The 24,943-nt window shown below is 38.1% G+C and overlaps 1 protein-coding gene across 3 annotated transcripts in view; it reads left to right on the top strand.

The window, feature by feature from the left end:
* UNC5A (unc-5 netrin receptor A) overlaps positions 1-24,943 on the top strand; it is a 241,331-nt gene that overhangs the window by 159,319 nt on the left and 57,069 nt on the right. For all 3 annotated transcript variants that reach the window (XM_072146248.1, XM_072146245.1, XM_072146246.1), the window contains 3 exons: positions 167-310; positions 19,910-20,013; positions 23,573-23,753. In XM_072146248.1, the coding sequence (XP_072002349.1) occupies positions 167-310; positions 19,910-20,013; positions 23,573-23,753 (429 nt within the window). The remainder of the gene's footprint in view (positions 1-166; positions 311-19,909; positions 20,014-23,572; positions 23,754-24,943) is intronic.

Genomic DNA, 24,943 nt, shown 5'->3' with positions numbered 1-24,943 from the left:
CCTGTAAAAGAGTGAATACCAGGAACTTTGTTTCACTCCTAAGATGTCCTAATGTCAAATCCATCATAATGTAATGGGATCACATCTGCTAAGTTCTTTTGGCATTTTGTGATATAAAATTGTATAACTACTGTGGATTGATGATCTCTATATGATTATATTTTAGGTCTTCCTGTGATGGAAGTAAGGATTGACATCACTAGGCAGCAAGTGGAGAAGATTTTTGGGCTGGAAGAATATTGGTGTCATTGTGTTGCTTGGAGCTCCTCTGGAACCTCCAAGAGCCAGAAGGCATTTATCCGAGTTGCTTGTAAGTATTTTTAGCTACATCTATAGCAACATAACTAAAAGTAAAGCTCTTGTAAGAGAACATCACAGTATAAAATTAATCACAGTGTAAGAAGCACTACCCTCTCCCACTGTGTGCTGAAACTTTATATCAGGCAGAGAGAGGGCTGAAGTGCTGAGGGAGCAGAGGGTGAGACAGTGTGACATCCTGTGAATTTACAGACTGGCTCTAGGAACCCCCTCAGTCGTCCTTTATAGTTTTAAAAGTTTTAAAAGTTGATTGTGGAAGGAAGAAGGTCAAAGATAAAAAATATCAGAACATTACCAGAGTCACAGTGCCTGGATCTATGTCCCTGGTTTATCCATGCTTGATTTTGATGGTAGATTTCCTATAAGCCGTTATTCTCTGTACAGTCTGCATGTGAATTTACAGTCCACTTTCACCTATGGATGTAACTTTTCCTGCTATGACTCACTGATACCCTTATCCCCTCCGTATAGAGCTTTTATGTATCCAACATGTATTTAGCAAGATGAAATTCAGAAAGCAGGAAGGGGAGATGATTAGCCACATTAAGTGGGGTATAAGACGTTTTCTCTGAATATATATATTATAAATATTGTTGTATTTGCGTTTGATACTATTGATTTATTACTATATTTGTAAAACAACAGAATAATTAATTTGAGGTCTTTACAGAAGGTTTCTTAGCAGCAGACTTATACTTCCTAATAGTTGGCTGAATTTTACACCAAAAGCGCAAAATGTCTTCAGACCATTAGCTCCAGACTTCTTAAAGGAAACCTACCACTTGGAAATGGCCGTTCTGACCCACACTAACCTGCACATAAGTGGAGCTGATCTGGTGCAGGCACATATTTTGGTTAAACATATAACGAAATGGATGGATCATAACTATAGATTCTTATCTTTGCTAATAACCCACTTGGCGCTTAGCCTGTTTACTAATGAGATACTTTGGAAATCTTCTTTCCTGCACAATGTCATGATTATACAATTGTTTCTCAATTTTTATAGATTCTTATAAAAGGATTAAATATAAAATTGTATACATTTTGTTACACCTGTGATCATACTGATCAACAGGATAAAAGTTAAAGTGTCATTCTTACCAAATACTGAATATTGAGAAAACAAAACTTGTATAAAAATTGTGTAGGGGCAAAATATACAACTAGAGGGATATGGGGGGAGCTGTAGGAAGGTCCAAGGCGCAGTTTTGCACCAGGACCAGAAACCCATAGTTCCTGAGCCCACCATATCTTTGATACAATTGATCCATGCAACTTTTTCCTCACAACCAACCCAAATTTTCTTGTGTTCTACTAATGCTACATTCACCACAAATTTTGGCTTTAGAAAAGTTGGTTGCAGTGCATCCAGTATGACCAGTGTTGTGGTGAGACGTCATCTCAGTGATGCAATGTGTAATGAAGAGAATTTATTTATTTATTTAGTTTTCCTTTTTTGGGGGAGGGGGCTTGCTATATATAGGTAATTCACTTCTGGAAGTAGCTTCTTGTTTTGATAAATGTAAAATGGTAACTATATGTGGATGTGACATTGATGATAATGAAATGGCAAAAGTAAAAAAAAGTTTTTTTTTAAAAGTGCCTTGATTGCAGTTACACATCATTACTTGATGTCTGTTACATCACTACTGGGAGCAGAGCATGAGAGGCAGGAGCTTTTACTGAAAACTGAGGGATCATGGGAAATGTTATGTAATGTGGTGGCCATCTTGGAGATAACACCACCTACTTTAAGGAGGCCATAAAATTTAGCAAATCATAAAAGTAACATTTTGTGGTTAATGGCATTGAGTTTTGCTGTATTAATTGTTTTATAGAATTATCGAATATCCCTTTAATCTGGGCCCTTACCTCACATATCTAGTATGCCCACACAAGATAATCAAAGGTGAATTTGCTATTGAGGGTCTATAAGCAATCTTATGTTTGGCAATACCCTTATGTAAATTTATATTTTGAATGGGAGAGTAGAATGTCTTTCATAGCTTTAAACTGTATTCGGTTTCCACAAGGAGGATAGTTTGAAGTACACAGAGGGGATGTGGTTTAGCATTCCACTTATTTTAACAATTCATCTGGGGGAAATGGCTGCATCCAACCACAGTGTGGGGCCCTCCTGATATCTGGCATCTCAAGTAATTGTTTGAGTTGCTTTAGGGGTAAATGCACCCCTGAATATAATACATGGCCCTCACATAGTATATTTTACTCTTCCTGTGGTCATCACACTACATAATGTTCCCTTCCAAATGCACACACATGGAGACCAATAATTCTAAAGGCCCCACATTTATGGTGTCCCATAATGTGTCTTATCAACAAATAATGCCCCCTTTTAGAGGTCTCCACTTATACTGCTGCCTTTCTCAAATTGGGTGCGACTTTTTCAATCTGTCTGATGGTTGGTGTTTTGGTCAATATTTTGGGAAAATTAAAGCTTTAAGATTAACAATATGATGGATTTTTCTCTATTTAGTTAAATATAAAACTTCCAGTGCTGAGCCCATATATGCAGATATGCACATATGTTGCTTAATAACAAAAGTGCAATACTTTACTGATACAGTGAAAAAAGAGGTTACAATAAATCCAGAGTTAGATAAGGTGGGATTTAAAAAAAGACTGGTTGTGATGTGGTTAAAGGGGGGTATTTATCTGTGCTACATCAGTGGCATCAAAGCCCTCAAACAAATGCTAGCTTATTGCTAGGCCTTGCGATTATTTTGCCCTTTACGCCAACTCCACACCAGGGGGCTTGGAGGGGGCATGAAAAAGGGGGGGCGCGACCTGATGGATGAGAGTGGGCTGGTGCAGGACGTTCCTGTACCTAACCCTGTGCACTCACTGCAGCTGGTGAATTTTCATACGTCAAAATTCGCTGACTGTGTTTATTTCTACGCCAGGCCCTATAAGTGCTACAGAGCTTCCTGCCAGGTACATCAAGAGGCCGATGGCTATTAATGTATCTACCTGCACTGTCATATGATAAATAATGCCCAAAATGTGTTGTCATAACTACACATCATGTGCAGACACATGTCAGTAGTTTTATTGAAAATGTGATTTTATATCAATAGTACAAATTTAACATTCAAAATACACAAAGCAGTTCTGAGTCTTTGATTTAAGCAGAGCCTTATTTCAGGACTATTGGCCGTTATTTCATCTGTGTTCATACTTCAGTTCTCCTTTAATCTTGCACTTTGGTTTTTATTGTGGCCTGGAGGTTTTGAAGGGGTGATGCCAATCTCTGGCTCTCAAACCCTTCTTCAGGCAGGTTATCCTCATAGGACACAAAGGATCAATACAATTCTCCTTTCTATCTCCAACAATACTCTGAAAACTTCAACAGTCTGTAGACAGCTTTGAGGATCCTTGGAAAACAGGAGAGCTACCTGCGTAGAATATTTTACTGAAGCAAAATGAAATCACCAAACAAGACCAAATGCAAATGCATTGCTTAGGGATATATCCAGCAAAGGTTAACAGACTGCATGCTAAATAGGGGGATCCCAAAACGCTGTCTGGCCACAAGCTTTTCAGAGAGTGAGTGAACAATTCTTAAAATATAAGTAGAAATGATGTTTCAATGAACAACCATATCAGAAAGAGATATTAGTGGTGATAACGCTTTCTAAGTCACTTTAGGTCTTTATCAGGACATAGAATACGTTACTGGCAAAGATTTATGAAACTATCCAATTAAAATCTTTAAGTGCAAATTATCAAACCATTATAACATCAATTATTAAAACGCTTAAAACCAAATTAATGTGCCCTAATGTCATTAACTGCTAAAAAAAAATACATTAAAAATGTATTATGGGCCGCGGGAACAGGAAGGGAAATTAAGGAAGAGCTATCTATGTAGGGAGGTAACTTTATTAACTTGCTTACTTTTGCTTTGTCATTAAGTTACACATTAATAAAGAAAATGTATCAGAAGATCATTTTACATCAATTATAATAATGAATGGGCAGTACGTTCATTATATTCCCAGCAGTTGTCCCACACAACACAAAGGCACCATGTAAACATTGAGGCTGAGGAGCTCTTTAGTGATATCTGATAATTGACGAGGATAATGAAGGTATTTTCCAGTCGAATATACCTAAAACATATCCATAAAAGAGATTTTCAATATCAGATTGGTGAGGGTCTAACATCCATCATCCCTATAGATTAGCTGTTCTTAGCTAGCTAATAGACAATAAAGCAGGAAGCAGGAATCCCTGCTCCGGAGATGGTGGTCAGGTTACTGCGAATCAGCTTTCAGTCATTTATAAATTATATAAGCTGCACAGACAAGGTTTAACCACTACACAGACAGTGGAGCTGTCTGCTTCCTGTTGTATTGAGAGCTGATTTAAAGTATGGTTCAAATGTTGAACCCATTAGTAGACGATAATATAAGCGTTTTGGGTCCATGGCCACCAAAACTACCCACCACATTTTATACTCATAAGGACCCATGAAATTCTCAGATATCTGTTCCTGCTCTCAATAGTCATGTACAAAAGAGCCATTTCAGGACCTGTAACTGTAGATTGATACCAGACAGAAGGGACACATCCTCTATTCCCAAGAAGCTGATTCTAGTAATATATGTAGGAAGTGATTCCAGACTTGTAGGGGCTATACTATTCATACAGACCAGGACCCAGTCTTGATCTGCCGCTGGTTGAATCCCATCAATCTGATATTAAGGACCTTTTCTATGTCATTAATATTTTAAGACCAGAAAATCCCTTTAAACAGAAGCCTCGACTTCCCAACTCTACAAGTAAAACCAGCAGTTGTGAGGCAATTTATAGAATTTCCAGATATATTTTTCCTTTTTTTCCCTCCAATCTATAATTTAAGAGAAAATTTAGTTTTTACATTTATGCAAATTGGCTTCTGCATCAGCTTGTGCACCAAAGACAGGGTTGTCTGCTGGTGGACCTGTTTTCTCATTTTATGCTGCCCATAAAACCTGTAGCCCCCCTTTACACATTGACTGAAACTCTTTGTGGAAAGAAGTAAATGGTCACAACCACAGAGCTAATCTACATAGAGATAAAAACGGAATTTTCTCTAAAATGACAAATGACTTAGAAACTAGAAATGTATGTCTTAATATCTTGTAAAGCGCCCTACAGAATCCTGCTTTTACTTGTGAAGTGGGGGGGGGGGGGTTGTTGGCTGTGGACTTCCTTTAAGGGTGGAATAATAGTGACCTTATTATAAAAATAAAATGTCATTACATTTTTGCATCATTAGTATGTGTAAATACATGAAATGTTATAGTATAATTTACTAAGCTACATCTACATGTAAATATATAAAATGGTATGGTATAATTCATTAGAGATTAGCAACATCTACTTTCTGCAAATTCGCTGTAAATGTTGAAAACCTCCTCGAGTACCAAATATTTTGTGTTAATTCATGGAACAGATGTAACCAGAGACAGATTCACCACTAACTCTATGACAAAGATAAGGCTAAAACGATCATCAAACATTAAAACCTCACGCTATGACAACTGCCCCAATCATCGAAGAAGATACATAAAGGTCTAGGAACTGACAGGGAAAAACTGCCACAGATTAACCACTGCAAAATCCTTTCAAGGTGGAAGCTTGCTTAAGGTGGATTATTATGATGTATTTATTGTATGGCATATTGGTCAAACCAGAACCAAAAACCATGAAGAACATAGTTGCTCAGGAACTGATGGTAGATGTCCTTCAAGAAGTCAAACCTGCTTGACCCCTTCTGGTTTGACCAATATAGCTTCCGCCTTGAAAGGATTTTGAAGTGGTTAATCTGATGGTAGATGTCTTTTAAGTCATCTGTATGGAACAATCAAAGTTGTTTTAATGTGTAATGTTGAATCTACCAGAATATAGAAGGATATCCTTGTGATTGTGTCACTGAGCCTAAATCTTTACCACAGGTTCCCTTTACTTGTTACTCATGAACCAGATTCTAAGTGATATGACTGCATGAGAGAGGGGACGATGTAAAGCCACCACAGTTCGCGTGCAGTTGGCTACGTGTTTTTCTAGAGTGTCGCGCTGTAAAAGACGAGCCAGCTAATTTGTTTTGCTGATGATTGATGACACACTTATTAACAATCTCATGCTACAAGTTTCTCTGATGTGAAAATGCATACTGAAGTTCTGCAGAAAGTGGCATCACATTCATCAAAAGAACATTTCTAGTGGAAAGATTTCTACTTAACCCACAGGGAACTATCCTGAGCAGCAACTGCAATAAGGACTAACATTAGAAGCAAAAGTGTCTCAACCATAAAGAACAAATAAACAAGTCATCCAAATTCAGTATATTGAAGAAACGACTGAATGATCCCAGTTTCAACTGTTTCCTGTCTGGAGGGCCTCCTGCCATCATCCACTTTTTATCTTGTGAACTCCATCACATGTATGTTCAACTTTTTTAAAAATATTCTTTCAAATTCCATGGTGTCACCCCAATGGAGCATTTTATAAAGGTTTGTTTTACAGTGTCTCCCTATTTTGTCTGCGTTGGTCTTTAGATTGAGGCTGGATAGAGACTGAACCAAAGAAATTCAATACACCTTTCATTTACTTTCAGATTTGCCAAACTAAGAGTAAAAATAAAGACTGTTTTCCAAGACTGTTTGTGTTGAAAAATAAGTTTTTTTAGGAAAAGCCCCCTAAAATGGGGTACTACAGTTATATAAATGTGGTTGAAATAGCAAGTCATGCTTACTTTGACACATGTCGTGTAGACATGCCAAGTCAGTAAATTTTTGTACAAGTTTTCCCTACCATAGGCCAATTGCAATCAGCCTATTAGGGTTTTTTTTTTTGCCTTTTTCTTGATCAACATTCTGTGACTTAAAGGCTGGAGTGGATGGACCTGCTTTTTTTTCCAACCTTGTCTACTATGAAGCTATATATGAGCCCAAAAAACTCCTATTTTGAGACTCCTTGAAGTCAAAGTTCTGTGTTGCAAGAGTGATTAATCCTCCAATGAGTTTTAGGCTTTTATCTTCTCAAATGTAACCTTAAGGGAACCTACACACATGGCATATTGCCTCCCTATTTCCTATTTAGAACCACATCATGATATAGTAGCATTGTTATGTATGGGATTTATGTAGAAAAACAGCTTTCCACTGCAGATTTATTATCTGCAGCATGTCATTACATAATAAAGGAGAAATACAGTGGATACGCGATACGCGGGGGTAAAGTTTAAATATCCAGCATTGAACAGCTAAGTCCGATAGTCACCGATGGCAAGGATTAAATTATTAAATGATGTCACCATAGTCACAATGTGTGTAGGTGTCCTCTCAACAAAATTACAAATGTGATCAAAGTGTCAATAAAATCATACGACATAGTACATAGAATACATATCGTTAAAAACAAAGCATAAGGATGAAACAAACGAACATCAAGTTCATACAACTTTACCCCAGTAATCAAACAATATACGGCTTCCATTCAGAACACATGAAGGGAGATAAAAGAAGCCCTGAATAAGGAGTGGAGAAAAAAAGCATAAGGGCGTATCTATGGCCGAGAGTACAGAACGGAGGGGGGGGGGGGGGGAGCGCACATTTGAGCGAAACAGACCGTTGCTAACTCATGTGGAGGTCACACTGCCACACTGACCCAATAAAGGATTTTTGCTACATAATACCCTCTGGTGCGTGCCGCCACTTTTTTCTGGAATATTGCTAGCACGTGATTACATTGCTGGGGACCATTGTGCGTAAATCAACCTTTGCGATCCATCCTTTGCAAAGTTTTGCATCACAAAACAGCTTATTGTATCTGATTTCTGATGTTTGTGACATTGCTGTGCAATTACCATAGGGATAAATTATGCAGTCGGTATGCTATGTGTGCAGATAAACTCAGCTCACCTTGAAGTGAAGGGAATTATTTTTAAGAATTCTTAATTGTGCTATTTATCTTCTTTGCAACTTGAAATGTATGAAATAATTGACAGCTGGGTGGGAGGATCCCTGCACAGTAGTGAATTGACCAGTCAGTGCAGTGCTGGGACACACCCATTTGACAAGAGAAATAGCAACATCCAGTATTCAACTGACTTATATACTTTAAATAGGCATAACAGTGGGACAATACCTCATATAAACACATCCATATTTACATTTACATATTATTGGATTATAAGTCTTTATATAAATTCTAAACCAAATGTGTGCCTCTTAAACGCCTAAAATGTTAAAAGCGTTTCCTTCAGCAGATTCTCTTCATTCATTGCTGTAAAATCTGATGACATGATAGCGCTACCTAGGCCATTATTTTCCTTGGCCATACTATAATAGGTTGCTGTAGGTGGTATATTATCATCGCTTACAATAACCAATAACTTCACTTCCAATTGGGATGCAAAATATTCTTTTGATGTTATATATGTAAGTATCTATTAGTTGTGCATTATTGCTTCCCAAGGGAGAAAATCACAGAAAATATGACATACAACACATTGAGGTTCATTGTAAATCTTTAGATTTACAATCATTTCCAAGAAAATGCCTAGCAATTTCTGCTGAGCTAAATTCTGAGCGCTATATCGGAAGGTCACTCTTGAAACAATACTATAATACCTATAGTACTCGTATCCACTATACATTATTCATATTGTAACTATTTTGAGAATTGCTTTATGTTGTGTTCGCTGTGTTTTATTATGCCTTAAGCTCAAATAGACATTTGTCTCATTTTATTACGTCTCAGTCGAAGTACAGTTTTATTCTATTTAATGCTGTTTTTATTTGTCTTTACTTACAGGTTACTTGGCACTTGATATTGTATGGGCTTATTATTTTGGTTTATTGTTTCGTTCCTTTCATATTAAACCCTCCTTGCTACAAAACAGTAGGAAAAAGATTATAGTGTAAAAGGGAAAAAAGGTTATGTATATAACTTGGCAGGTTCATAGTCATTTTTGGAAAATTTGAGAATGTCTGATTCAGAAGGTTAAGAAGTGAATAATATCAGAGAAAAAAGCTGGTTCTGACATAATCCAGGCTTTGTGTGTTTGGATAATAATAAATGCCCAAATGAAACATATGCAAATTTGGCAGGGTGATAAAAGACGATTTAGATGTAAGCCATGTTTAACAGGATCCGCAGTTTTTATGAATGAGATTGTGAAATGTGGTTAGTGATAGTCAGTGCAACATATTGTATACAAATGATCCTTTCCAGCAGACTAGAATACATGAATATAAAAAATATATTGTGAAACAAAGCACGACATGTGGTATTTAAACATGATTCATGTACAGCAATTGTTTTTAACTTATCATTTTTAATTATTTTCATTTATTAATACTTTTTTTTCTCATTTTGGGGAAGAAGAAGCAATTTTTTTCATATCAGTTATGGTATCATCTGTTTTTCTTGGTTAGTCATTCCTAATTTATCACTCCTTAAAGGAAACCTGTCACCAGGTTTTCACTAATAAGCCTAATAAAAAGTTCTGATAGCACTATACTAACTTGTGCCCTCACTGTTTTTAGCTTTGTTGTTTTTGCATAGTTCCTTTCCCTTGAAAATCAGGTTTGTAGGCCCACCTGGCACCCTGCCTGAAGGAGCAGGGTGTTCCAATAGTGTGTGCTATTTATCCAAGGCCGTGTGTCTCTCATCTCATGTCTGCTGGTAAGTCCCTACTCCCCCTTTCTTGGGCTAATGAGTCATCTTGTGCTCTGCACTGCATGAGGGAGGGGGAAGAGCAGACATAATTTGAGAGACACATTTACTAAGGGTCGCGCTGCACACTTTAGTCGGACTGCACACCTTTTTCGGGGCTAAAACGGCGTGCAGAGGTATTTAAGAAGTGTGTGCACTGGGATTTTGGCGCATGCAAACCTTTTGTGGTGCAGCTGCCCTGGTCTTCATGCAACACAAATTAGGGGGCATGCCATCCGACTGATTCGGAGAGCAGTATTTAACTTGTAAATTGTGCTGCAAGCCCAAGCACTTAGATGAACCACTAAAAAGTTTGTGCACTCTGTCGGGCCAGTGCAGGGAAGTGACAAATTAATGATTTTCTGGCCCAAGCAGGGTGGCAGGTAGGCTTAAGAACTTCATTTTCTGAGAATAGTTACTATGCATTTTTAGCTAAAAAGAGTGTGGGCACAAGTTAGTCACATTTCGGGTCCCGGTGCATGGAGAAGGCTCGCGGGCCGAGCCCTCTCCATAGCCGGTAAGTCTTTGCTGCATATTGCCTATGGTTGAGGCTACTTGTATAAAGTACAGGCGGTCCCCTACTTAAGGACACCCGACTTACAGACAACCCATAGTTACAGACGGACCCCTCTGCCCACTGTGACCTCTGGTGAAGCTCTCTGGATGCTTTAAAATAGTCCCAGATTGCAATAATCAGCTTAAAATTGTCTGCAATGAAGCTTTATTGATAATTCTTGGTCCTATTACAGCAAAAAAATTTGAAACTCCAATTGTCACTGGGGCAAAAAAATAAAATTGTCGGGAAGTACAATTATAAAGTATACAGTTTCGACTTACATACAAATTCAACTTAAGAACAAACCTACAGTCCCTATCTTGTATGTAACCCGGGGACTGCCTGTATAATGAATAAAAATTGTGGAGGGGATTCATAGGTGTTTCTACGCATTGCAATAATTTGCGATTAGTATCATGACAACACCATCTCCACGTCGTGTGGGCACGAAGGGGTGTTGCTGCTGGTGGAGGCAACCTGGCATAATTTTGCCTGATGGATACATTATAAGGCCTAAGACTCTTGATGTATCCACCAGAACATGGGAGCCTTTACCGAGCATCGGGGAATGATAATTTCCCCCATGTTTTTGAAAAGTATCCTACTGTAAAAAAAAATAATATCTACAAATTGACCTCCACTATTTTTTTTTTTCCCTTTTTCTACAGCAAGTTTCTATTTTTAATAGTCTCTTGTATTTAACTTTTATGAATTATGCTGGAAACGTCTAAAAATATTGTACAGTGCTGAATGTGAAAAAGTGACAATATCTCCTACTTGAGTGATGTCTATTATATAATTCTATATTAAACTTTCTATTCACTACTTTTAATTCTTAAAATGAAACAAAGGTTTGCTCCATTGTTATGCTGTCTATGCCCCTATTATCCTGTGCCCTCATTGTTTTCTTTGGGAAAACTATAATACAGTAGTAATGCAAATGAATAAACTAATTAATAATCTTGTCTGAAGACGAAAATGCTGCACACAATAGCCAGCTTTACTATTCAATGTTCTTTAATAAAAAAAAAGATACCTAGCGAAGGGTAAATTAATTACAAGGAAATACATTATTATTTCCTGAATGAACCATTGCTCCCTAACCCGATTCCCAGTGTTAATTCATGTTGTGGTCTAGAAAAGGCTAAGAACCTCTGCTCTGCTAATTACTATCATTTTTTCGTTCACGCTTCCACATGAGTGCGCTTTATAATACAGAATTTACAAGTTTACAAGAGGCTACGTGGATCAAATATAGCCTCGCGGCACCCTGAGGGCCTGCACACATGGTACTCTTGTGTATATGTGAGAATGTAAGAAATGAGAGCATATAAATATATACATATATATATATATATATATATATATATATATATATATATATGAATTCTCAATGATATGTTTATTTCCCCACAGTACTAAGCACATATATAGGCTATTAATCATAGATAACACTACTCATGTTACTTATATTGCAAAACAGAATACATGGACATTCAAAGTGGAAATAAAGAAGGCACTCCAATTTTATATAACATATGAAATATAGATGCATGTTACTTGTACAGTATATGATTATAGTGTTTATATATTTTCTCTTTATTTTTTTTTTCTCAAAGGGGTATTCCCACGAAGACAAGTTTCTTAGATGTACTCAGGATAACAAAATAACACATTCTCTAATTCACTGTTATTAACAAAAATACAGCATTTCACAGATATAATTCCAACCTGTCTCTATCAGTCCTGGTGTTTACAATTTCAGTTACTCCTAGACATGACCCTGTTACTTCTGACTTAGGGTCGGGGAAGCCATCTTGGATATCAGTGTGACGGCCCTGGTGCTGAGTTTCTCTTTCTCTGCTCCCTGCACTCACACTGACACATACACTGAGTGGAGAGGAGAACTAGAAACTACAGAAACATATGTTTTTTTTATCTGGGGAGGGACAGCAGGAAGGCACAGCAGATTTAGTGTGTTGTGGAATAACAGAGATATAGGAAAATTGACTGTCATTGTGTGCAATAGATATTTCATGGATCTCATCATCTCTTATCTGTCTTATCTCTCTTTCTATGTGTCAGATACTTGAACAATGTTCAGAAGCCAGATGAAAGTGTTTATAAACCTTGCACCCTGCTAATCTAAGCACATTGTCAGCTCACAGAATAGAGAGATCATAATGTGTCTGCTTAGAGAGTCTCTGCCCACACCCTGGGATTTTGCAATGACCATCACTGAGTAAAAGGAGATGTGTTAACATCACTAGGGGATTGAAAATTGAGAACTTTCTATCATGGGAAAACCTCTTTAATACTCAAGGCCATACATTTAAGGCATGTTGTCATGTCATTACCATGCATGTTGGTGTTGCAAGCTGGGCACCAGATGATAGTCTACACCCTACAGAAGCAAATAGAGCACCCAAACATAGGACAGAAGAACAAAACTCCCTATAGTGTTGTGTATCTAAAGTGTCTCTCTATCTCCCCATCAGCGGGACATGGGAAATAAGTGTATCTGCTGCATATTTTCCAGGGATCATGTTGGGCTGACATTTCCTATGTACAGTCCAGTATGTTACCCTTGGCTTACAGATCAGCGAGGTATCTGAATATCTGCTGCTTTTACATGTATGTAGTATAAAGTATCCTTTGTGTCAATTCCACATTTATGTGAGGGATATGCAAATGCACTGAGTATCTAGTGAATATGCTCCTGTTAATATTAAATAAGTGGTACAGTATCTCTGTTCACCTGTGACTTTTATTATTAGCACAATTGTTATATGCACCCTCAAAACACGCCACGGGGATAACAGGAACATGTATGTAGATGTTGGTGGAGGGCAGCTTGTAGTCTAGAACTGGAGAGGCTGGCCAGGCACTATGTTCTAGACATAGACACCTCTGACATGGATCACCAGGGTGAAGCAAAGAAAAAGAGGTTTATTGTGAAGAACTCCAAATAGCAGCAATGGGGTGGAGGATGATGAGTCAGAATACCCTGCTGCAGAGTTCAGGCATAATATTTAGCACTGCTCAGGTATGTAAACAAAGAAGCATAAGAGTCTGCAAAAAGCACTAAATTAAAGTTTAAGAAGTGCTGAATCAGTTGATAAACATTCAGTGATTATTATTAAGGTATAAAAGGCACATTGAAAACTTATGTAAAAGAGTGGTAAACCCCTTTAACTAGGGTGTAATTACATGACTGGTTGAGAACGGGTCAGTAGGAAGACACCTGATTTTCTAGGACCAGTGGGATGGCCTGTTTCAACTGGGTCCACTTTCATGAATGCCAAGCTATTTTGTATTTGCCCAACTGCTGGACATTACACACTTTGGGCCAGATTTATTAAACTGGCTAGAACACTTTGTACTAGAAAATACATCTTTGGAGCTTGCACATGTATTTAAGAAGTATCTGTGCCAGTTTTCTGTTGTGGCTGCACTGGGTCAACAAAACAGAAATAATGGGGCTTATTTACTAAGGTCCCGCAGCCGCACTTTCATCAGATATTCCGACGTTTACGGGGAAATACGTTTGCGCCGCTGGGACAGGTATTTAGAAGGGGATTTTGGCACACGCGATCGGATTTTGGAGCAGCCACGCCGGCTTCCATGCGACAGAGATCAGGGGGCGGGCCAACGGATTTGGACTGAGCGTGGGATTTAACTTACAATTTGTGTCGCAAGACAATGCACTAACATTCACCGGGAAGAAGAAGGTGGACTCTGGCAGACCAGAGCGGGGAAGCGAAATATGCAGGATATCGGGCGTACGATCTTTGTGAATAGCGGTAGATGTGCATTCCAGTCAGACAATGCACTTTCAGGGGATCACGCACGACAGGTAAGTAAATGTGCCCCAATGTTCCCCCAAAGGGGCATGTTAGTGCTTTACTCCACATAATTGTATTGCACCTGAAAAGAGATGGTGCACACTTTCCAAGCAGGGCAGGGTGAACAGATAATTGCTCCAGTATTCAATAATTTGGCACACCCTATACATTCGTGAGGCAAACTGCAGTTAGTGCTTCTACATGACCTTTTGTTTCCATACACCCCGATGATGAACCCTGAAGCAAAGGGGAAACGTGTTGGGTATTAAGGTTAAAGAGTGGGTTGCCCAACCTTGGTATTTGTGCTTATGTCCATAATTTCCTTTTTGTCTCATTGCATCAGGTATCTGCTGTGCATTAGTTTGATGTTTGCCAGAAGGCAATTTTTAGTATTTAGGTTTAGTATTTAAGTTTTAGGGTCATTCTTTCCTGTGATTTGTAAAATAGTTTGATGGCTTACTGTCAGTGACTGTGATACAGTGGTTCATATAATGTGCACCTATTTGAAAATGGATTGTCCGATTTATTTCTTCTGTCTTATTATAATTGCACAGTTGCTTAAAAATTTAGATAAAGGAAAGAATTATATATACTATATGCCTAAAAATATCTGAACATACTAGGATACCTATTCTCATCTCAACTGGGGAGACCATACACATGATGAAAAAGTTTATTGTAGGCAATTTGTGTTCTGTTCTGTTTTTAGTGTTTTTTTGTACATTTTAATTACATTGGAGTCCAATAGCTACATACTGTACTTCATTAGCACCGTGCATGGTGCTTAACATTCAGTTCTACTGTTAACTAAAAATCGGTTTGTAGGGCCTGCTACTTATGGCCTTGGTTATTGCATGAGTAATGACTATGGTAAGTCTGGAATGCATTGGCAGTGTTTTGTCTTCTTGTAAATAGGATTTTAATTCCTCTCCCCATTTGTTCCTGACGTTAGCACCTCCAAGCATCCTTCAGTTCTATAATATGGCAGAACATTTGTCTTCCTCCCCTATATTTATATTTATGTTGTTTCATATCTAGTTCACAGTTCCGCAGTCCTTGAAGCTGGAATTTTGGTCTGCTGCCTTTACATGGCCATACCATCAATAACGGTATTTACTCATGGAAATCCACAAACTGAAAAGGGTTTTTTTGCAATTAAACTAGAGTAAAGGAAAGATTCAGATATTACAAACATTAGTAAACACACAGAACATTTAGTTTCTATGGATACCCTAAACGATTGCTTGACACTTAAATATAGCATCTGTCTCTACTGTGCTCTTTGAGGTTCGGCTCTTGCTTGAAAGTTACTTCTCAGAGAACAGCATCATACCAATAAAGCTCTATTTTCTCAGTAATAACCTTACAAGTTTGTGTTAGAGGACAGCTCTGGTAGCAGTGTACTTCATTTTATACACTTTCTGTATCGGTTGGGTGTATTACATATAGTTGTTGGTAAACTGATTATATGCCTATTGCAGCACAGCCATGTATTTCTCTAAAAATTGAAGCCATAGTGTTCTACTGAATAGATATAAAAATATAGAACTTTTTGTATTGGGTAAACAGGTTTCAGGAAACCAACTGGACTTGAACATCAAGTGTCGGAATAGGTATTTTCCTTGATTCAATTTTTAGGTTGACGAGCAGAGACTTTGAGTGTCGGAGTAGGGAAAGTTGGAACATTATTATAGAAAAAAATAAGGTTTTGACTATGCGTGAGCTTTTCATTCTATATACTTTCAATAGAAGGTTACAACATGTGAGGAGTGTGTGCATTATGCAGATGTCAATGATGGGGTCTCATTATTACTCAGTATTACTTTACCCAGTGGCATAATTGATTTTTTATTTGATAAAGTAAAACCCAGTGGATGTCTGTTTAATCAGTGGGGGGATTATTGATATGTATAAGATATACTCTTATCAGTTTCAGCATAGCTTAAGGCTACATTCACACTACCACTACGTACAGAAGATGAACAGTAAGGCCCCTTCTCCACTGGCGTTTTTCACGCGCGAGTTCTGCGCGTGCATTTGACGCTCAGAACTCGCATTGCACTCTGTCCCATTGTATTCAATGGGTCTTTCTCCATTTGCGTGGTTTTCAACGCGCGTGCTTGCGTTCGTTTGCACGCGCGTCAAAATCGCAGCATGCTCTATTTTTGCGATTCACGCGCATTTTTCACGCACCATTCAAGTCTATGGGGACGTATCAAAAACGCATTGCACTCGCAAACATTGCAAGTGCAATGCGAGTGCAATGCGTTTTAAACGTAAGGGTTGCTAGGTGACCAGTATAACAGTATTTCCCCTGCTCGCGAACGATCATTTAATTAAAAAAACACAATGAAGAACAGTGAAGAATAGAATAAAAACAGTGAACACAGTGAACACAGTGACCACAGGATCATTTAAGATAAAAACACAGTGCAGAACACAGTGCAGAATAGATTACAGATGTTCGGCACATCTGCTTACTTGTCGGGAGATACGCGCGGAGCGGTGCGAACAAAATAGCATGTGAAGAACAATATATATGTGTGAAGAAGACATTGCAGATGTATGGAAACATCTGCAATGTGTTCTTTACACACATATATATTGTTCTTCACATGCTATTTTGTTCGCACCGCTCCGCGCGTATCTCCCGACAAGTAAGCAGATGTGCCGAACATCTGTAATCTATTCTGCACTGTGTTCTGCACTGTGTTTTTATCTTAAATGATCCTGTGGTCACTGTGTTCACTGTGTTCACTGTTTTTATTCTATTCTTCACTGTTCTTCACATCTGCTAACTTGTCGGGAGATAATATACGCGCGCGGAACAGTGAAGAATAGATCGCAGATGTTTGCAACTTATCAGAAGACATTATTTTTCAATTAAATAAAACATTTTATTCCCGAACCTTGGTCCCTTTGAAAAAGTCCCATTGACTTAAAAAAACGCGCGTGAAAAACGCACCGAAAACGCAAACAAACGCGAACAAAAATGCAACAAAAACGCAGCAAAAACGTCAGTTTTTCACGCATTGCACCCGCACGTGAAACGCAACGCTAGTGTGCAAGAGGCCTAAATCTTCTGTCATTCCCCCTTCATGTTTCCATTGATTATAACTGTGAAAATCATGTGGACTTTAGCAACAGATTACAGAGCTGGGATGGCACGGTGGGAGGTATGAACTTTTCTTTTTATAACCTGTTATTATCATAGGCAGGATTACAATCAATAGTTCAGCTGAGGCAGAAATCAGAAGATCTAATGTTGACATAACTTACCTTCTCCACTTTCCAGAACACTTTATGCACAGATATTAAAAACGATGTTGCTATGTATATTGGATTTAAAAAAAAAAAACATTTCTTGACTTTGACTTTACCTGGTTGATGGACCTAGCTGCCTCCAAAACACAGCCAATCAGTCAGTCAGTGGTGTTTTTAATGTGTACATCATAAGATCTCTTTTCTTTTCCAGTCTACAGTTTACCCCAAGTCAAATCTAATAATGAGACAGTGGTTCTCTGACACCATGGTTATTCAGAACCACCCTCAAACCACAGAAAAAGTTTCCTAAGGTTTAGCGTAAAAGACATTTAGACCTTGGATCAAGTTAGTTCCACAATGTATGAAGGGTTCAAGTGCAACAGCCACAGGGGTCAGATATTTTTTTTTTATTGACCCCAACATACACACAAAAAAAACTGAATTATAAGACTTTCTCACATGTTCCAAAATTGTAGCATGTATAAAAACTGAATCTATGTAATAAGTGTTAATTAGGCTTATAAATGGGCCATGATTAGAGATAAGCAACACTATTAGTTGGTCTGTACATTTGGCACAAAACTGCCATTGCCCCAAAACAAATCTCAATCTTTTCTGTCTCGCTTTGGACAAATCTCTTAAAATGGTGGCTAGCTAATAGTGTCATTCATCCCAGAACTTAAAGGATATCTACCAACAGAATACCTGATGGTAGATGTATATCGCTCACCTACCATCCTGTGCCCATTTCCAAAATGCATCTTTTATAACATCCTAGGATGGTTGATTTTTGTCAAAATGATAGTTTTAGAAATATGCAAATCAACTTGAGGTGCTCTGCAAACTATAATTGTGACAAAAATCGTTCATTCTAGGATATAATAAAAGATGCATGTTGGAAGTGGGCACGGGACGGGAAGTAAGCGATACACATGTACCATCAGGTAATCTACCATCAGGTAATCAGGTAATATCCCTTTAAGGATAGAGAATTCTAGAGGGAAAATAAAACAATTCAGAACAGTTGATCAAACTAAATAGGAGCTTCCTATTAAAATCATTTTTTTAAGAGAATTAGAGTGGTCTTATATCAACTCCTGGAAAAGCGGATCTACATAGGTTTGGACCCATTTGATTCCGACCCGAACAGAATCTCCACAAATAGGAATAATAATATTCTTCTTGCAAATAATATCAAACTAAAGGATTATCATTTAAAGAATTCAAATTATTTCCTGGTTAACTCATACTGGGACACGGTTTCTTTGTTTTTGAACAATTTATGTAGCTTTTAAAGCTGTTCATTTCAGTCTCTGTTTTTAAAATGTCAGAAGATCACACTGTTCCGTGACTTTTGCCAATGCTAATGTATGCCTCCAGATATTCCTGATTGTTGCCATCAACACATTTATCCCAGAATGCACCAGGATTGGATTTCACACTGCATTTCCATGTCACTGTCACTATGTCACCTCACTGAAGTGCCCTGCAGATTGCATACCCTTCAAGGCACGTGTCTAGTTAGTAGCATCTAAATACTAAGTCCTTTATCTTAGAAATAGGACGCGTGTTGGCACTGCTGAAAAACCTGGTTTCTAGTATCTGCGATTTCCGAACGGTACATAAAAGCAAGCATTTCCTTTGCCTAGAACATAGTTGTCAGGCTCCTTTTAGAGTCCTAAAAGCAAACAGGAGAAGACAGGTGAGCAAAGAGGTGGCCTGTGTTATTACTGAGCTGGTGTATTTTCCCACAGGGTGCCAGTATAACGGTGCTATGAGGGACTGTGCAGCCCCACGTCAATTTCTGTCACTTGCAATCCAGCCATGTGCGCTCTAAGCAGGGATTAGAAAGGAGAAACAAAAATGTAGATGAACAGGCTAAATAAATGTGGAATTCAGTTTATTTTAGACCTGCATACCCCAAGGGGAGGGGAAGGCACTATGTATACATCCTTCTCTGTCACTCTCTATCACTGTCAGACGGTAATCTGTGGTTATACATAGCTGGCAGGAGCTCTAGCGGAGAGCCAATGTACCCTGGCTGGTTCTCTTCTTCTCCACAAGCGTTCCAATGTCACTATGTGTCTGATTTACCTGATATCAAGTGTGTGCATTTCTAATTCCCATCTTTACATTTTAAATTTGATGGATCCTTTCTTTAATTATATCATGTTTTTTTGGTTTCTTCATTTAGACCTCAGGAAGAATTTTGAGAAGGAGCCAGTGTCAAGGGAAGTGTCTCTGGATCAGGAGGTGACTTTGTTATGCCAGCCACCTGAGGGGATTCCTCCTGCGGAGGTGAGTGCTACAGATGTGTCATCAAACATTAGTCCCCTGTGCGCATTTCTTTCACATATCTGCATGTCATGGCGAGTACATAAGCATTAATTCCACTTTGTTTTTCCAGCATATAAGTTTACTTGCCGACACAGAATAATATAGGTCAGTGATGGTGAAGCTTTTAGAGACTAAGTGCCCAAACTACAACCAAAACATACCAACATGGCATTTCAACCCCTCAGTGATGCGGCCTGAAAAGTCTCTAGTGACCAAGCATTTTTAGCAAATTTTTATTAGCGGTGGTTTATGGGCCATACCTGTTTTTTTGCATGCTACCTTAAAATTTTATGCTGTGTTTTTTTCGGGACACATAGCGCTAATTAAAATAGAAATAAAAGTTTTTAAATATTTTCATTTTTATTTGTGCTTAAAAGTGGAAAAGCCACTTTTTAGTAATTTTTTTTTAGTTTTCAAATGAACTCAAAATTAAAATTATTAATGAATTTCCTATTTTGTTTTGGTCATTTTGGTATATAATATATATAGTCTCGGGCAAACGGGGCGGCTATGGCGATGCTTTTTGTAGTGTAGCTGGGGATTGTTTTTTTATTATATGGGGAAATGCCAATGTACTAATCAATGTTTATTAATATTTGCGTGTGTGTTTTTACCTTATATGTCCCCCAGGAGGTCATTAAAGACCCCTGGGGGACATCTTCACTTTTTTAAAAAGTTTTCCCCTATAATTGAGGTATCTATCTTACAAAGGAAACTAACACCTCTGACTTGGGACTCTGATTAAAGCACTACTGGGCCAAATTAGACCTAGTAGCTCTGGTTAACTCCTTTAGACCTGAGTCTATGGAGCCGACGGCAGCAGTGGCTCTGCTGCTATTTGCATTGCGCTCCTTCAGCGAGATGCTGTCAGGTGCGGAGTAGGGGAAAACGGTAACGAACCTGCTAGTACGGGAGCAGTAGAAAACTACAGCAACGTCTAAAGTCAGCGGGTGGTCTGAGATGAGTTAAACAGTTACTTATTGTTCCCTGCTCTGTCACAGCGTTCAATTGTATTGAGTTCCCTGAAAAGGTATAAACACAGGGTCCAGAGCAAAAGTTTCAATGATAATCCAGCTCTGCTGACACCTCCTTGCTTTTCCTGTAATTATAGGAACCCACGGATGAGTTGCTGTAAAATATTGCTTAACCTCATATATCCATATATATAACTGTAGGAGGAGGTTTAGTCCGGTGAACTCTGTATTGGTGTAATGACCAGGGTGTCCACGGAGAGGAGTCTCCAACCTCTGGCACTCTGCCTTTGGTCCGTCACCACTGATATAGGTTATACTTAAACATTTGGCTTTGAGCTATCTTGGTAGGTAGCCACAAATATATTGAGAATTAATTAAGGGGTTTGGTGTATTCTACATGTAGAATTAATTGCCAATGACTGAAAATTTCTAGCACTGGAACTATTGTTTGAATTAGCTTTTCCTAAGTGTATCTGTTATTTCCTATTCCCAAAAGAAGTCATTGAAACATATTACCAGATGATTAGGAATCATGTAAAGGTATAATGTAGAGAGAAGATAAGTTTCAAAATAGTCACTCTATAAAAATGAGACATTGTTAGACTGGTGCCCCAGTGAATCAGAGGATCATTTGTGCTCTAACCCAATACAGAACGAAACACAAAAGAACCCAAAATGAAAGATTCTAAGGTCTATTTCCTTGGGGTTGATAACAAGCGGGCCCTCAGAATAATTTTATCTGGTGGGTCCAAGGAACCCTAGTCCGACAAAGAACCTAGGGGTAGATACCTTCTTCATTTTGTGAAAAGGTTTGATGACAACAACTGATCCCAATGTTTACATGAATGGGTTGTATCTGAAAATAACACTGGATTTGTTTTGAACCACGCATCATGCCTAATAGGAGCATTGCATGCTGCGTTATTGTCGTATAGTTTAAGGACATTTGATTTAACCAATACATAGCTCAACATATGCTGCAAATGGATCCATTGTACCCATCAAGCAGGATTTCATTAAAATGATTTCCCATCTTAAACTTCAGGTTACCAAAATCTTTTAAACTCCCTTAAAGTTTCCAATAATTATTTAAGACTTTCCACAAGTTATGGTGACATGTCAGAAGTTTGGATTAAAGGCGGTTGAATGTTGAGATCCCTTCTGATGGCTCATTCAGCTCTTGGAGATCAGAGTAAGTGCTGTGCAGACTTATAGACTTTCTATGAGCCTGTACATCTTTAATTTCATTCTCCATGGAGAGTCGGACGGAGACATAGTAGAACTGTACTCAGCTTTAGCATCTAATAGAAGGTCTAGTGTATGGAATGCAAAGTAGATTTATACCCTGTTCTATACTGGAAAAGATTTAACTCATATATTAAAGAAGTGAGAGCTGTAAAATAGATCCCCCACTTACAATGTGATGATATATGGCTTACAATATGCAAAGAGGAAGTGATATTATATGCATAACTCCCCAAAACTACACTTTATGATTTGCTGTACGGCATTTAGCAGCAATATCTGTTACCAAAGGTTTAATATTTGATATCTTTCTTTTACAACACGTTTCTCCAAAATTGACATTAACTACTTTTTAAAAATCTCTTTACAACTGTAATTCAGAAAATTTATTGCGTTTATTGAGTTTTACATCTTGCAGAAAAAACAAGTTGAAGTTCCTTGTTCCAAGTCTAAACTCTGTAACAAATTCATGTTGTCCCACAAAAAAAGAAAAAGTTCAAAGAAAATAAAAGTTCAAATAAAATGGCAAAAACTAAAACATTTACAAAATCGAGAGTGACAGCATCACTTTGGCCAAAATGATTGATTATCTGAATGCTTTCTGTTCTTCTACTACTACTCATGATCATGATTGATTAGATTATTTATCTTTGAAGAGAATTTAGACTTGCAAACTACCCATATGCATTATGAAACTTTTAGCTTCCAATTTTTGTTGTTGCATCTCAACGAAGTCATAAGATTTTTTTGTGAGGGTAAAGGGATCAGTATTTCATAAGTATTTGTTCCTTCTCGAGTACTTCATCTACACATAAATAGAAACTTTGTTTATCCGAATGCTAATCTTCTGCTACAGAAAATTTATGTTCAGTAGCATTCTCTTCTGCAAACACGTAGACATTATTTTTGACACATTAAAAGTCCCTGAAACACAGTAAACATGATTTGAAGAACATGAGAAAATATAATCCTTAATGCATGTACTTTGCCGAACTCTACAACAAAATGTAAAGAAAAAAGACACAAAAACATAATGAATGGAAACAATGTTTACTGATACGTAATAAACTCTCTATGAATTCTCTTTAACATAATGGAACACATGCAGATCATATATTTGTATTGAGATCATTAGCCTGGGGGCAAACCATTGTGCTAAGTGACTCATTCCAGATGAAGCAACAATTCATAGGCCTTATCGGACTGTGAAGTATGGAATCTGCAAGGAGACACTGATATCTATTGGCACTGGAGAGACTGTATATAATAACTGCTTCAATGTTTACCTGATATTTTACCAGGTGGAGTGGCTGAGGAATGAAGACATATTAGACCCCGATACAGATTCCAATATTTTCATTGGAACAGATCACAGCCTTGTTCTAAGACAGGCTCGTCTGGCCGACACTGGAAACTATACTTGTGTAGCCAAGAATATAGTTGCTAGGCGGAGGAGTAACTCAGCTGCTATCACTGTTTATGGTAAGTTAGACATTGATTATAAAGCAATTGTCATCAATAACTGGCTTATAATTCAATTCAAAGCATATGAAGACGTGTACAAGATGTGTACAATCCAGTCTGGTCAATGAGTGTTGTCTGTAAAAATACAGTTAAACAGTAGCCCATTACATATGTAGGACCTCAGATGAACATCAAATCAACTCAGTAAATCACTAACTTGCAGAACAGCGTTCATGAGCAATAACTTAGTGGTCGCTTTCTGAGTGACTCTCACATAGTTCTAGAGGAGTTTTGGCCCACTCTTCTACACTGGTTCATTGAGGTTTGTGAGCTTTCAAATATGCACCGTTCTCTTAATGGTCCCACCAAAGCATTCTATAGGGTTAATCTCTAGACTTGTACTGGACTTTCTTATTCAGTCATTGCAATGTAGTTTTGCTGGTAAGCAAAACACAGTCTGCAACACAGGTTTTAGCTGTAGCATAATGATAATGGGCTGACATTTAAAGAGACCTTGTCAGGTCAATAAAGCACTCTAGCTGCTCATACTAAAGTAAGCAGCTCCCTATCCCTACCCAGTTATAGCATTGTTAAATCTGTAGCATTATCTGGACATGGCGATAAGATAGGAAACATTCTACGATGAAGAAAGCTGAAGAGAGGGCAGTGCCTTAGGGTGCCCCCTTATAAATACGTTGTACGTTTTAAACATTTACGTTTAGGTCCGATGATTGGACCGCAATGTAGTAGAATGTTTCCAAGCTTATTGGCATGTTCCGATAATGCTATAACTGGGGAAGGGCTAGGAAGATGCTCAGAATGTTAGAATGCTTTTGTATACAGGCATTGAGTTCATGGTACACTCAACATCTGCAAAGTACCTCGATGGCCTTTTACTTCTAAATAAGCCCAAATCATCAACCTCCACCATTCTGTTTGTCAATTAGTATGAGATACAGTATATAGCAAAAATAGATGTATGGGCGTAAATACCACTGTCATTGCAGCTGCTACAGAACTCACTGTGTTAGGGGGGCCAGACCTGTTTTCTCTTTTATTTCTGAGAGAGGGAGCATGAGGGAGCTGAGCAAAGTCACAAACAGCCAACATCTCTCTCAACTCCCTCATTCCCCCTCCCTCAGGAATTCTGTTCAGTGAGTTTCACACAGTTGATATCTTCCTCAGGAGAGAGGGTAATGAGGGAGTTA

Source organism: Engystomops pustulosus, chromosome 4, assembly GCF_040894005.1.
Source record: "Engystomops pustulosus chromosome 4, aEngPut4.maternal, whole genome shotgun sequence".
NCBI lineage: Eukaryota > Metazoa > Chordata > Amphibia > Anura > Leptodactylidae > Engystomops > Engystomops pustulosus.
The sequence above is the reverse complement of the archived record's forward strand: the minus strand, read 5'-3'. Positions and strand labels throughout refer to the sequence as shown.